Source organism: Sardina pilchardus, chromosome 11 (assembly GCF_963854185.1).
Source record: "Sardina pilchardus chromosome 11, fSarPil1.1, whole genome shotgun sequence".
Lineage (NCBI taxonomy): Eukaryota > Metazoa > Chordata > Actinopteri > Clupeiformes > Clupeidae > Sardina > Sardina pilchardus.
The window spans coordinates 30451509-30466235 of NC_085004.1; the positions used below are offsets into that span (position 1 = coordinate 30451509).

General features: G+C 48.3%; 1 protein-coding gene and 1 long non-coding RNA gene across 2 annotated transcripts in view; one reads left to right on the forward strand and one right to left on the reverse strand.

The window, feature by feature from the left end:
* Positions 1-79: 79 nt before the first annotated feature.
* hnf4b (hepatic nuclear factor 4, beta) lies at positions 80-11947 on the reverse strand. Its single transcript, XM_062549222.1, has 10 exons — positions 11331-11947; positions 8734-8899; positions 7809-7903; positions 6071-6174; positions 4625-4780; positions 3441-3528; positions 3166-3318; positions 2027-2362; positions 1547-1669; positions 80-501 (listed from the first exon to the last, which is right to left on the reverse strand). Exons 1-10 carry the CDS (start codon positions 11443-11445, stop codon positions 374-376), a joined length of 1464 nt encoding a protein of 487 aa, XP_062405206.1. The 5' UTR covers positions 11446-11947; the 3' UTR covers positions 80-373.
* LOC134095597 (uncharacterized) overlaps positions 11064-14727 on the forward strand; it is a 47934-nt gene continuing 44270 nt past the window's right edge. The window contains exon 1 of the long non-coding RNA XR_009940581.1: positions 11064-11135. This is a non-coding gene — a long non-coding RNA (uncharacterized LOC134095597). The remainder of the gene's footprint in view (positions 11136-14727) is intronic.

The window sequence follows — 14727 nt, forward strand, 5'->3', positions numbered from 1 at the left end:
GCCACATCACCGCTCATAAATGCTGCCATAAAGTCATTCACTAGTGATATGATAAGGATATGTCTTTTTCAGACCTCCATACTATGAAATGAAAATAACTGTTTATTTAGAATGTAGTTGACACTACTATTAATCATTCATTGAATAACACCACTTGAGTCATTGATCAATGAATCTCTGAATCATTGGTCACTGTTGCACTGTTGCACTGTTGCACTGTTGTGCATTACTGACGCTTGCTTGTTAGGCTGATCAGTGGCTGACTTCATCATTTGTTATCAGTCTTCTGGTGCAATGTGAGCCTCTGCATATCCAGGTGTTTTTGTGTCAGCGTACGTGCACGTGTTTGTGAGTGTGTGCGTGGTTTGTTTTCTCAGAGGCACGTGTGCCCAGGTGGGATTGGCATGCTGTTTGGCATCTCTTGGGCCATGCCTGCGTCTTCTCCTGGTCTGTACACCTCAGTGCCAGTCTGCGTGGGTACCATTGGAAGACCTGGCAAAGCTGTGCGAAAGAAAATAAGAGGGAAGTTGGCACTAGCTGATCGATGGGGTACGTTCAAGGTTTAAAAGTACGGAGCCTTACGCAGCCCACGTGCAGCATCAATGTCATTTTAGCTTCTAGATGGTATGCATGTCATGTGAATAAACATGAATGTTTCCCATCAAATTTATTGTGAGTGACTCCTGTTAATGGGTCAGGAACTTGTAACACTCCACTGAGCAGAATAGGACCAGTAACTGGCAGAAGTCAAGGAACATTCCTGCAGAGCTCGTTGCCTCTTTTGCCATGTGTATCTTACGTTCCCAGGACTGTGGCTTTGGTCTTGCTTAAGGGTCAAACCACGTGTATTACACTTGGTGACACTCTGAGTGTTGGATGAAACTGATCTGTTTGTAAGGAATTGGACGAAGGCAGACACCGGGCGGGGTGAGGGGCGTTAAGTTGGGCTTACGCTGTACTAATGCAAGGGCAGCTAGGGTCAGAGGCGGTCGGAGGGAGGGAGGGAGGGAGGGGAAAAGCTGCCTCTCTGTTGTGGACTGGAGCAGCTCGGGGACCGTGAGCACACTGAGCTGTCAGTCCATCTTGTGAAAGCTTCATCAGTCAGAGAAACCCCTGAGCCCCTCCTGTGTGGGGATGATGTCTCGCAGACAAATAAACAGGCTCCTTCTCAGAGTCTGGAGCAGACCACCCGCAGGAAACCAGAGTCTGAGGTTGCATGCACCTGTGGACTGGGCCGCTGGGAGCAGGTGGCGTGGCAGATTCAGGGAACTGAAGATGTTTTCATGTTGTGGTTGGTGGTGGCCGTTTTATAATGACAGGTTTGTGTACAAAACTTGTCAGCATTCACATTCTGACCAAAATGTAATTGAAACACATTTCCAAGATGCTCAGTTTCACTGAATGCAATATTTTAACTGTGCTACACATCTATACATAATGCACAGTACTTTCTCTTGGAAGATGTTTGGAATGCAAGATTATTGAAGGTTTGGAATTGATTTTATAAATGTCTATGGAGGGAAAGCTCCCAAAATGGCGTACTTACAGTTTGGTACAGGCAGAATTACAGAGATAAATTGGTTTGGCAGCACCTCCTGGACACCAAGGGGACCACAGGCCAAGGCAGGGTCTCCAGAGGACATGAATGAGAAGACATCGGCGTTACTTCCTGGAGTTTGGCAGAGAGAGCACAGAACAAGATTCACGTTCCTCTCAGGAACCCGATTATCAGATTAGCTTGAGATTCACTACAGAGATGATTGAGTGGCGCGGGACGTGAAACAGGGCTAAAACACACCACTCATTCATCTCATTTTAGGGTTAACGTTTGCGTGTCACTTGCGTGGTTTCTTTGCCCGCAAAATGTGTCGCAGGTGTGTGCCGAACACACACATTTTCACATACTGGGATCTTCTGGCAGCTGCCACTGGAGACCATTTCAAGCCAGGCATATGGCCTGTTTGAGCCTGTGGTTGGAGCCTGGGCGAGGCTGTGTGAGGAGGAGCAGAGCAGTGCAGTGCAGTACCTGGATGTGGGCCTTTGGACTGGACATGGACCCCGACTCCGGCCCCTTCCCCGTCCCCAGGTCCATTAGAGGCTCCAGGGCCTCCCCGGGCCCCGGCGGCGGCCCCCCCCTCTCCCAGCAGCATCTCCAGCAGCAGGCTGTCGACGGCCGCCTCCCCGAGCAGGCGAGCCAGCTGGAGGGTCTCGACCATCTGCCAGGCCACGCTCTGCAGCGGCGGCAGCATGAGCAGCAGCTCCCCGAAGCGCCCGCGCTGCTCGTACGTGGCCTCGTCCAGCAGCACCTGGGCCTGGAAACGGACCTGCCGCACCGCCTGAGGACTCAGCAGCCCTGGGCAGTCTGGCAGACAGACACGTGAACAGACACACACGCATGCACGGACGCATGCAAAAACACACAGACACAGACACACACAGACAGGCACACACACACACACACACACACATACACACACACAATTCATTACAGACAAAACAAATCCAGACATTGTTGCAGCCATGTACATCTCATGTGAAAGATGCTCTTAATGCAAGACTGTGTGAGACAGAGTTCTGATCTGATTGTGATTGTGTACAATATTTATCATTTTTCTGTAACATCCATGGGTAGTCATGGGTCAGGGCACTTTTGGAGGGATGGATGGCACTTGGTGGACTGAGATGAGCCCCGCAATGTTTGTTTGTGTAGCTAGTCAACACAGACTGGTCCTCACACTGGCCTGACAGTTTGGCGAAGGCCAGTCTGTTCACTTGACCTGGCCCCAGTGGTATAACCAGAGCGCTTAGCCAAGCGGCTATAAAAGTCCAGAGACCAGCTCTCCCTGCCAGCAGCCTCACAGATATTAATAGTTTTCCACAGGACGTGATGAAAATGTACCACCTAAGCAAACTCAGGCGTGCCAAGGTGGGGTTGTTGGGGAAAAGGCTAGTTCATTACAGAGGACACCATCTTTTATGTTATGATGGAGCACAAAGATAATGTACTGTATGTGTCTATTGTGAGACCCAAAACACCAGAGGACCACCACAATACAACACTGAAGATGTGTCCAAGTTTGTGCATTGCAAGATGTTTGAAGCACTACAGTTAGGAGTGCAAGGGATTGACTAAGCCATATGGGTGCAATATCCCCGTTACCAGACCTGGGGCAAAGAAGACGATGGCTTTCAGACAGGCGAACTCCATGTCGGTGACATCCAGCTCTCGCAGCGGCCTGACGAGCTCTTCTAGAATCCGGGCCGCCACTTTGGACACCTCCATCTCGGGTCCGTTCACGGGGATGATGAAGTCGTTTCCTGCGTGGAGAGAGAGAGAGAAAACCACAGTGGAAACCATCAGAGCCCGAATAGTGGGCCCGGAGATTCTGGCTGGACGGACTGTTGCCTGCCGGCCAAGCTAAACGGGAAAGCTCACTTACCCAGAAGGATGATGTCATTGTAGGGAAGGGAGCGGCGCGCCACGCCAAGGATGAGATGCTCGGCAGAATGGGCTCTAAGCAAGGCCACCTGCACCCAGACACATCACAGACACGCACGCACACGCACGCACACACACACACACACACACACACACACACACACACACACAGACAGACAGGGACGCTTTCACACATCAGTGCAGAGAATGACAGAGCTTCTCTCAAGTAGTCCAGGGACCTCTAAACGGCTGCCGACATGCCTCAGTTTAATGCTGACTGTGGCTCATCTATGCCGGAGAGATGCCACACAGTGACGTGGCGCAGGGCTAAAAGTAGCACAACATGTACACAATGACCCTCATTTCTCAATCGAATGCAGAAAACCAGCGCAGATCTCAGAGCAGGAATCATGTTTACAACAGGGCGCATGTGTGATTCATGAAGTATCCGTATCGCTCAAATTCTAGTGTAAAAATAAAGGGTGTTGGTAAATGTGGCAGCTGAAAACAAGTGTAATTTAAATATCATGCCTCTACTGTATATAATATCATTTTAAAGGCCTCGCCTGTTGAATTTACAACGTGCAAGTGCATAATACATCCAAGAGAAACATTTCTGACCTCAAGATGTGTAACAGACTTTGTTTTTCAGACAGATTGCATCATGTGCTACTATGAAATGCATTCATCACAAAACACATACCATTGGTCCCTGAAAAAAATACAAATTTGTCCATTGATCACAGGTTGGCAGACAGCCTATTCTCTAGTTCTACTGATGGGTGTCCTATAATAGTGTCTGACCTACTTCATGATCATTAGGCCGAACCAGAAGTCAGTGTGCCTTGGTAGTTTGGTTTAACCTTCGGTATGCCATAGACACAACCTCTGCAATAGACTATTCCATGAATATAACTCCAACTTTTCAATCCCCCGCCTATTATATTTATATATGTTGCGCCGTATGACCAAGGCAACTCAAAACTTCTGCAGACAAATTGAGACTTGACATGACATTTAAGCGTAGTGTAGCCGCCCCACACGTGTTCAGATTGATAGCTTTACGTGGAAATAACCGTTCACCTTTTCTCAGCTTGTTTTATGTTGTACGTTTGTATTGTAAATGAGGTACTGTATGTGTGTTTGTGTGTGTGTGTGTGTGTTTGTGCATGTGTGCCTGCCCACCCTGTCATCCACCGGCAGCTCGCAGAACTCAGGGATGCGCTTTGCCCACTCCACCAGCAGAAGGAGCTGCTGCTTCATGGATTCACATACGTCCCCCACGCGGGCAACCTTCTTCATGCCTGTGTCACAGGGGATGCCAGGGACTGAGGACAGGAACTGGAGAGAGAGAGAGAGAGAGGTAGAGAGGTAGAGAGGTAGAGAATATGAGGAGGAGAGTCTCATTCACATGACATGGCACAACAGAACGCACAGCATAGCACAGATGAGCCCAAGACCAAAGCCTGAGTACTAGTCTTTCGCAGCAGCGTTATAATTTCCACACACCAGCATACTGAGGAGGACATCCTCATTATGTTAATGTACTGAGCAGCTGAGCTGTGAGCAATGAGGTCACCTGAAGAACAGGACTCTGGGAGCATGCAGGTGTGTTGTCTGGGCTGTCTGATTTAAGAGAGCACAGGGAGTCCCAGATGGGCAGAGAGATGTTGAACAGAGAGCTTACCAGTGTAGGTGTGAAGTGCAATGATGGCAGCAAGGAAGTGATGTGTGATATATGACTAGTGTGACTAGTACGGCTGAGAAGAAAAAGGACTTGTCGAAAGGACGTGTCTGACAAAGGCTGACTGTGTGAGAATAGTATAGCACTCGAGGTGTTGGAACAGGAATACTGTAGCAAGAGTAGAAGGCGAGCAGTGGGCGAACGGTCACCCCGCTTTCCACCCAACCCCACCCCACCCCACCCCACCCCACCCCACCCCACCCCACCCCACCCCTTGGCTGCTGCTGCCCTGAACCCGTTTGATAAATCCCGCTGGCCTGGGATCAGAGTTTGGTGGTGCTCTGGCAGCGTAACGCATGACACATTGCATGAGGAGCGAAGCCCAATGGAAACCAGCTCAGCCTTGTTTTGTGCCCCATTTGTCAATCATCCAATTAATTTCACTGCGTGCCTATGGCATGCAAAGAGGAGGTCTGGTTGTTATTATGCATTTAGAGCAAATTGAACGCTGGCACAGACTCCAAGCCTGTGCAATACAATTAAATAGGCAGTGATCAAATTGAGTCCCTGGGCAATTTGACCGTTCTCAGACATAACCGAAGCCAGGAGTCCATAGTTAAGACTTCCAGGGGACTCAAATGGCAGCCTGTCTTATAGTGAGGCCTGAAGAAAATGCAGCCTTGGCCTCTCTCTCTCCTCCTGCATCTCTCAATGACACTGATAATTCAGAGTTATATTAGGGCTTCTCAGGCGAAAGGGAAATACTGTAGGTAAGAGGGAGTCTGTGGTTTGCCTCTGCCCATTCTCCCTCCCTCCCTGACTGCCTCCCTCCCCGTGGGGAGTTGTGAGTGTGTAGTGGGGCCCAGGTGAGTGTGTAGTGGGGCCCAGGTGAGTGTGTAGTGGGGCCCAGGTGAGTGTGTGGTGGGGCCCAGGTGGTTGAGGCCTACCTGATGCGTGCTGGCTTCTGCCTGCAGGAGCATGTTAATGGACAGCGTTCCGAGCCTCTGTCCGTCTCTCTGGCAGCTGATCCGGTCCCGCTCATTCTGGACGGCTGCACACAAATGACATGGAGGCACACAAAAATGTTATTGATTGGTTTTTGTTCTCTTCCCCTTGTGCTTTCATGTCTCCACAAGCGCTACTTTTCTTACACCCCTAGAAGAACAAGAGGACATACTGTACATACATCACATGAGGCCTTGGACCCACCCCTGTTCCCTTGAAAATCATGTTCTCTGTTCTTTTTTCGCTTTTAATGCAACATAATGAATGTGACGTCATGATGTTGTTAGCTCTGTAACACCTACTGAAGGAGAGAGGGTTGTTGTGAGGAGTATTGTTCTAGCCTGTTTCGTGGCACAAGACGCCCCCAGTCAATCCCCCCCCCCCCCCCCCCCCACACACACATACACACAAGCACACACTCACACACACACACACACACACACACACACACACACACACACACACACACACACACCCTCACACACACACACACACACACACACTTTCTTTGGTCTGATGGTTTGGATTGTTTCCAGCAGAAAAAAGTGTTTGATCACGACCTTCTGGTCTGGCGTGGGAAAGGAACGTGACCAGAATATGTGCAGTCAGCTCGCGCTGCGCGCTGCGCTGTGCTGTGCTGTGGTGTGGTGTGCTGCGGTGTGCTGTGCATCCCCTCAACAAGGCCAGACAGCAAGGCCCCAATCTGAAACCAATTAGTCATCTACAGCAGAGTTCTCACTAGCCAGCCAGTTAAGTTCCTATTAGTCCCGCAAACGTCCTTCATGGGCCCCTTGTATGGCACAAACATGGCCTTCCTCTCCACTGCCTGCTGGTAGGTCTGCAGCGTTCCAGCCTTTGCTTTTTCTTTGAAGGTTCTGGTTAAATTTTTCGAACATTTCTTTGGAAACTTTGTAATTGTTTTGGCATTTTCCGTTATCATTTCAATTGGATGGCTTTCATGGTGATATACGACCTACCAGATAGGCTACAGTTCCTGGAGTAGTGAATATATTGGGTGTTCTGTCTGCCTTCTTTGAAAAACCTCTCCACCACAGTCTGTCTGTTACGTAAAGCGCTCCAGGACTGTGAGTTATAAAGTGAGTTTCTCTGCAGGGGGAGAAAAAAAAGACCCTAGCAAATATTTGCCCAAACTGAGCCATGTTAATTATTGATGTGAGCAGGCCATTCATTGCTCTCCAGATCTGGTCTCTCCTCTGGTGATTGGGAGCAGTCGGTGGGAGATAACCACTAGCATGCGTATCGTCCGTCTGGCCGTAGTGCTCCGAGAGTGCGGGGTGCAGAGTTTCTCCCCCTGGGGCACGCCACCCCTCAGAGCACTGCTTGTTCAGAGCCCCGTCCCCCACACACACATAAACACACTCACACACACTTCTGCAGGTCTTATGTAATATAGGCAAACACAGGGAGCTGTACACTCTCTTGGCCTGTCCAGGCTTCTGCGGTCGACAGATTTAGCTGGATGCCAAATTTGGTGTGTGTGTGTGTGGGGGGGGGGGATGGGGTAACGGGATGTTCCATTAACTTTGAAAAGAAAATGACAATTTCCTTTTCCTTTCTCTGGTTCCTGAAAAGGGCCTACTGTAACAGTGGTCAAGTGAAACATGTCTAATTCTCTGTATCATATTTGTAAGGCTGTAATAGTGCGATGGAGTCTCTCACCTTCTTTTCTCATGCCGGCCCTGAAACACTTTCTGAGCCGGCAATAGCGGCACTGGTTCCGCTTGTCCTTGTCCACCACACACTGTCTGTTGAACCTGTTGGGGCAAATATACACACACACACACACACACACACACACACACACACACAGACACAGACCGACCATTACATGAGCTGGGGCATGTATGGACCCTATAATGAAACACTTCAGGTGTCATACTCGTGCTTCTGTTGATTTTCTTTCTCATATGGCCAGAGATTGTTTGAGTTGGGCCTATTCTCTGTCTGCCTGCGTAGACAGGCCTTTGAGCGCAAAGACAATTTGCCTTAGACTCACATCACATAGGAGTCTGAAATTAGATGGACCTTGTTAGATTGAACACCTTCAGGTGTGAGACAAACTTCCCACATTTGGTTCTCTCCTCTCATTGACTGAAGGACCAGGCCAGCTGTAGTATACATGTGACGTTGATGTCTTACTCTACACTAGATGTACTCCATCATCTGTAGAGGTCTAGGCTTCTTACGCATATCTAAGTAAAACATGTATAATTTAATGTAATGTTATATGGGTAATTATTCATTTCAAATAATAGTATAGGATGTGGAAAGTGAACACAAATGTGTAACATTGATCAAAGAACTGTTTTGGAGTTTTTTTCCTATTGAGTTACCAATCCAGTGGCAGCTACCCTGTTGAACTGGGCCGGGTTTCCCAGAATCGTTAAGAAGCTCCTAAGTGCTAAGAACTTCTTAGGAGCGTTCTTAGAACATTCTTACAACGCTCCAAAGAAGTTCTTAGCACTTAAGAGCTTCTTAATGATTCTGGGAAACCCGGCCCAGCTGAACTGTTCAAGGCTTGGGTGTTTCGGTGAATGCCTGATTGGATTGGTCTCCTCCCTCACCTCACCTCACCTGTCCTCACCTGCACGTGTAGGCGTGGTTCTTCCTCACACTCCTGCGGAAGAAGCCCTTGCAGCCGTCACAGCTGGCGGCGCCGTAGTGTTTGCCCGTGGCCCGGTCGGCGCAGATGGAGCACAGGCTGCCGCTGCTCGGGGGCAGGGATGGCGCCGGCCCTGGCACCAGTGGCTCTGCCAGCGTCAGAGGGAAACAGACACGTGCCGAGGGGTGAGTTCACCTGTTGGGTTACACCTGTGCTGCTCTGTGCTGTATACTCAGAGTCAGAGCTCTAAGTGTTGGTAGTATCTCTCCTAGTATTGGCCGGAATTCCCAGATTCGTTAAGAAGCTCTTTAGTGCTAAGAACTTCTTAGGAGCGCTCTCAGAACGTTCTAAGAACGCTCCTAAGAGGTTCTTAGCGCTAAAAGAGCTTCTGGAAAACCCGGCCATTAATAATAAGTGAAGTGCACTGTAAATATCCTTTATTAATTTGGAATTAATTAAGTCTCTTTGGTGTCCTCGTAGATTAAAACCAAATGGTTTATAGATATGAAAAACGGCATATATTTATGTTAATGAAAACAAAATCCCTGAATGTGTCAATAGCAGGCAATCTAATGGAGACTCATGCCACTCAAGGATGGCTATGACTTCAATGCACCTGATTTAGTTTTAGTGATCTCCAGGCATTTACAGAGAGATCAATTAGAGAGTTCCTTTGCTTTTGACAAACATAGTTACTCTCACTCCTACACACATGCACACACATACACACACACACACGCGCGCAGACACACCCACACATACTCTCACGCTCACATGCCGCAGTACCACACAGGCAGACACAGGTTTGTGAGCGCATATGACATCTGTGTGTGTCGCCTGAGCCGTGTGGCTTTATGAGAGCGGCAGTAATAAAAGGCTTATTGGTGGAGATATCACCAACCTCTCTGCTGGCCCGCTTCACAGGCCTCGAAGGACTAGCGCTCCTTATTACTTGGAGAAAGAAGAAACTCCCCATTTAATTAAACCAGTCACAGGTCAGTGGCAAGCCAAAGCCGGCGCAGCCATTTTGTGGTTAATTTCGCTCTGCAAGCTTGCACAGTTTTAATTCAATCTGCCGGTGACTGGGGCTAAATTGCATTCTGTCAGTATTCAAGCACCCCTGGATTGGCTCAGACAAACTGGTCACCATCAAACATGCTGTTTATGTAGCTTATCTGGGGGACAATGACACTCAGAAGTAATGTATGTAAATTGCACTATTAAGAGTTTGGGGAAGCGAACGGTAGAGGATTACTCTTCAACGCGCTGAATGCTTTTCTGGGGTCAAAGTTTTGTTGGATTGAATTAAGTGATTACAATGCATCCACCAGCCGTCTCTCTTTCTTTCCCCCTCTCTTTCTTTCCCTCTCCTTCTCTCCCTCTCCTTCTCTTTGCGTTTGTAAGGGAGAGTCCTGGTAATGTGCGCAGCTAAAGGTGCCAGAAAAGATTCCCTGATTCAGCAAGTCCTCTTTCCTAATGACGGCAGAAAATGAGATTATGGCTGACAACCAGAGAGTGTGGGGGTGGAGTATGCATGCACTTGTGTGTGTGTGTGTGTGTGTGTGTGTGTGTGTGTGTGTGTGTGTGTGTGTGTGTGTGTGTGTGTGTGTGTGTGTGTGTGTGTGTTTGTGTGTTTGTGGTGGGCTGCCAGTGGGGGCTCTGACTTTTGAACAGAGCTCTCATGACCAGATAATAGCCGTTGTATTTTGAGCAGCTTTTTTCTGGGAGATACGGGTCGGGTGTCTTTGGAAGGACACCCTCCCCTGCCCTCGTGTGCCATGAGAAAATGCCGGAAAAATCCCTGGGTGTGTGGGAGTCGTAATGTGAGGCACAGAGAGTGGTTAAGCACATGTTACTCTTGGCCTGCTCCTCAAAGGCTCCGGACGACCTCGCATTAGTCTGACAGACAGGCAGACTGCAGACAGACTACTTTTCATTTTTTTTTGACCCCGCTAAATATGTCGCTAAAAAGCACTGTCTGATTGCAGCTGTGGGTGTGCGTTTAGCTCATAGCTAATGTTACTCACACGCTCTCAGTGTGTATCCACGTGAGAATACGAAGATTATGGATAATAACTTGAATGCGGGTTATTGTGGTCGCTGATCATCAGCTGTTATTTTTTTGCCGTGAGATCGGGAAGCTTTTCAAGCGATTCGCTGAGAATTATTTCCCATGACAAAATGCTTTTTCATAAGCGCACAAAAGACACATTATGAATGTGAAGCGTGTCATACCCATTACTCTCGCCCAGCTCATTACCATGTCACTGAAACATAACGCTACCTTTAGTGCTGCCCGAGGTCACCTGACCAACCAAATACAATGTGAGAGACTCATTCGAATATAAACGGTCGTGGCAGGCTGACCGTGTTTACGAGACTTGGTAAGTAAACTGTATGACAGCTGGAATTACTGGAGCTCTTTTATAGACTTTCATCACACAAATCCTCCTCTGGCTTAGATCTTTGCCATGAAGGTTCAGGAGGAAAAGTTATCCCATCCAGTGGTCATGACACAAGGCATGTCAGCCGGTCCGTCCGTCAGTCTGTCTGGACTCGGGTCACGGGGTCAAACATACCTGCCTCTTCAGGAAGTGCTCTCAAGCTGTCAAACTCCAGCATGGTGTAGGACGGTTCCAGGTTCATGCCATAGTCACTGGTGTCCAGGTCCAGCCCAACTCTGTTGATCCGCATGATGTGCTGTGCTGTGCTGCACTGCTACAAACAGCGCGGGGCCCAGCCGTGACTCACTCTACTCTCAACAACAAGGACCACTGTGACCCAGATCAGCCTTACTCCACGCTTACTCCACGCTTACTCCTCAGTTACTCCTGCTCACTAATGAATTAGTTTTCAGTCACTCTTAGTGAATTAAACTCCTCTCACACTGTGTGCTTCGTCCGTCTTCGGCCTACATCAAAAACTAGGATTCCCATACAGACATTAGTGGCAACTCCCCTCAGTCCTCTGCTGTGAAAAGCTATATTGCTCTGTCACATACAGCTGACTGTTCTCGGCAGAAAGACCTTTGGTCAGAGTTGTCCTCATCCAGTAACTTTCAGCATGACAAAGATGGCTCATACACAGGGACTGATACCCCAGCGGAGAAACAAATACAAATGGAGGGGCAGCAGGATAAATAAATAAGGAGATAGATAGGAACCCAGTGAGGTTCTGCTAACTGTTTACCTATCAGTGTGCTGAGTTCTTATCAGTGCTGAGGGTAGTAGCTATAGGGGGAGGGATTTGTAGATTTCTGGCACATAAAAATGACAGAGGAAGGAAAACAGAAAATACAAAAAAAACACAAAGGGTTTATAGGTTTAAACAGTAGTAACAATTGAATGTAAAAGCAGTGTGTAATATTGTGCTAATCTGGCAAAGCAAATTTGTCATTTTTGTTTAAAAAAATGTCAACAAACTCCATTTTAACGTCAACAAAAAATGGTTGTGTTGCTGCTCTTTTGCCACCGGGGGCAGTATTTGACAAGCTTTTAGAGGCTAGTGGCAGCCACACCTACGCCTCTACATTGAGGGGGCAGGACAGACTGCCTTATCTTTACCTTTGCCCCCTGCACTGCACTGGCCAAAAGCCACGTGGAATCATAGATCGAAGCATACATGATAGCTCACAACAGCACACCGAGCCTGCCCCTCTCCCGGGCCTAACTGATGTAGATAACACTCATGGACATGCCCCAGTCTGTGTGTGTGTGCGGAGTTAAGGAGGGATTGCGGATTTGTTTGATCACTTTGCTCAATGCGCCTGTTTAGACAGATAGCCTATTGTTCAGCTCAACAGTAGCGTAGGGCCAGCGCTGCTGAAACACTTCTCCGTTCTGGTCTGGTCCGTTCCTGGGCCTTGTTAGGGATGGCTAAGGATGTGCAGTAGTCCACTGAGGCCCGGGAACCGTGGTTAAGCACAATGGTCAGCAGTGTCCAAACATGGAAAGAGATCTCTTATTAATGTCCTTCATTTTTAAGAGCAAAAATTCCCAGACATCCATAAATTCTGATGTCTGGGTCACAGCATGGGAAAAAAAAGAAAAAAAAAACCTGAAGAAGAATGAATGCAGGAGCCAATTCTTTGTGAGTGTACGGCATCAGGCTCTATCCAGCGCCTCTGCAGCCAGAAGCCTGCGTGTGCCTGTGCATTCAAAACAAGTCTTGAGCTGGAACTTGGCGATTATTCTATACCAGTGATGTGGTTGCTTTTAGATGCACTTTGAATTGCTTGAAAGGCTTCAGCCTAAGAGATTCTCAACCCAGTGTGTGTAACTCCTCTGCGTCTCTTGAGCCTCTCTGTGAGTCTGTGGTAAAAGTCAATGAGAAGTTACCAAAAAAAAAAGTGTGCCTGTGTGCATTTGTGTGTCAGCGAGAGCATGTGAGGGACAATGTATTGTGTTCGACAGAGAGAGAGAGAGAGAGAGAGAGAGAGAGAGAGAGAGCAAGGGAGAAAAGTGGCCATATGATTTTTACAAATTATAACAAATTATATGTCAGGCCACATATGAGGTTCTTGGGAGCAATATCCATCATGCTTTGGTGTAATGGGATTTCCTTGGTGAGCTGCACTCCTTGCTTGAATGTCACACTGGGCTGTGGGTCAGACCCACCCCACGGTGGCAGGAAGCCTCCAGTGCAGGGGCTTTCTGAGGGTGATGGATGACTCATATAACCCTGTCAGTCACACACAGCCACCGCGGCGCACACCGCTTCTTTATTCACGGATGTCCACAAAAACACATACACGCGCACGTCCGCAAGCGAGCGTGCACACACACACACACACACACACACACACACACACACGCACAAGCAAAAACTCTATTCATGGTATTCAGGGACATATAAATATTCTAGATTAAATACAAAATTGAATGTTGCCACAATTTCTTTTGAGTATGTTTTGAATATACAGGAGGTAGATGCTGCATGGACACTCCATATGAAATATTATGTGCTGCTGTGCATATTTTCTTCCTGCAGGGGGAGACAGAATCCACTGTATATCATGCTTCTGTGTCGTTAATGAATCTGGCACTTTCTCCTCTAAAATGTAGACTCTGGTTTGAGCTTGGACAGAACCAGTTCTCTTCTCACTAAATTGTTTTAAAAAAATTACTGACACAAAGTCTGTAAAGCCAATCTTTTGTGTATGTGGCCCCTCAAGTCAAGTGACTGATGCATGGGCACAACCCTGAGAAAGTCAAAATATCCCGTCGTTTTTCGTCTGCGGGGGTGAAAGTCTTTCTGTCGAGACGCTGGATTTACTCGGCACAGGTGTGCTTGTGGCAGCACCTACCTGTCCGTCTCCATGGCGGGGCACCGTGATTGATGAGGTGAGAACGGCTGGATGTCAGCACTGGGGCTTCTGGCCCATGGAGAAGAGGGTGGGGGGGGGGGGGGGGGGGGTTGGGGGCGCAGGGGTGGGGGGTCTGCACCAACAGTCGCTCCTGGCCACAGCCTCTGTGCCCGCCGTCACACTTGAGCCCTTAATGCAGGTTGGCCCTATTAAGCAGACATACATAAATAATGTGGCCGATGCTTCTTAGTGAGTGGGGCGAGCTGGTGCCGAAACTCTGCATTTCTAATTTCCTCGTCAAGGCGAGTCAAATGAAATTACTGTTTGATCCAAGGCTCTCGCTTGAATGGTTACCCTCCTTAACAGCCAAGAGACACACGTACAGTACACACACACACACACCATACAGGGGCAGTGAATGCCAACACTGTGAATTAAGGACTTGAATGTTTATATTGCTCTGTGGAAGCAGGTAAAAAGTTTAAGCTTTGACAGTAAACGTTGACAGAAAGCATCATGTGTTCCTCTGTCCGTGGCACCAGGTGCCTCTAATGCAGAGGAAGGTGTGCTACTCCCCTCTGATCGTCTGCTTTCTGTCACATTTCCATTCATGCTGATTTATTCCCATATTAAACAAGGAGAGCAGGCATCAGACGAGCTGATGTCATGGT

Excerpts from the sequence above, each read along its gene's own strand:
- hnf4b (XM_062549222.1), bottom strand. The coding sequence starts at position 11,445 with ATGCGGATCAACAGAGTTGGGCTGGACCTGGACACCAGTGACTATGGC. Across the intron at positions 8,900-11,330 it reads AGCACTTCCTGAAGAGGCAG|AGCCACTGGTGCCAGGGCCG; the intron begins GTATGTTTGACC and ends TGACGCTGGCAG. Across the intron at positions 2,363-3,165 it reads CATCGTCTTCTTTGCCCCAG|ACTGCCCAGGGCTGCTGAGT; the intron begins GTCTGGTAACGG and ends TCTGTCTGCCAG.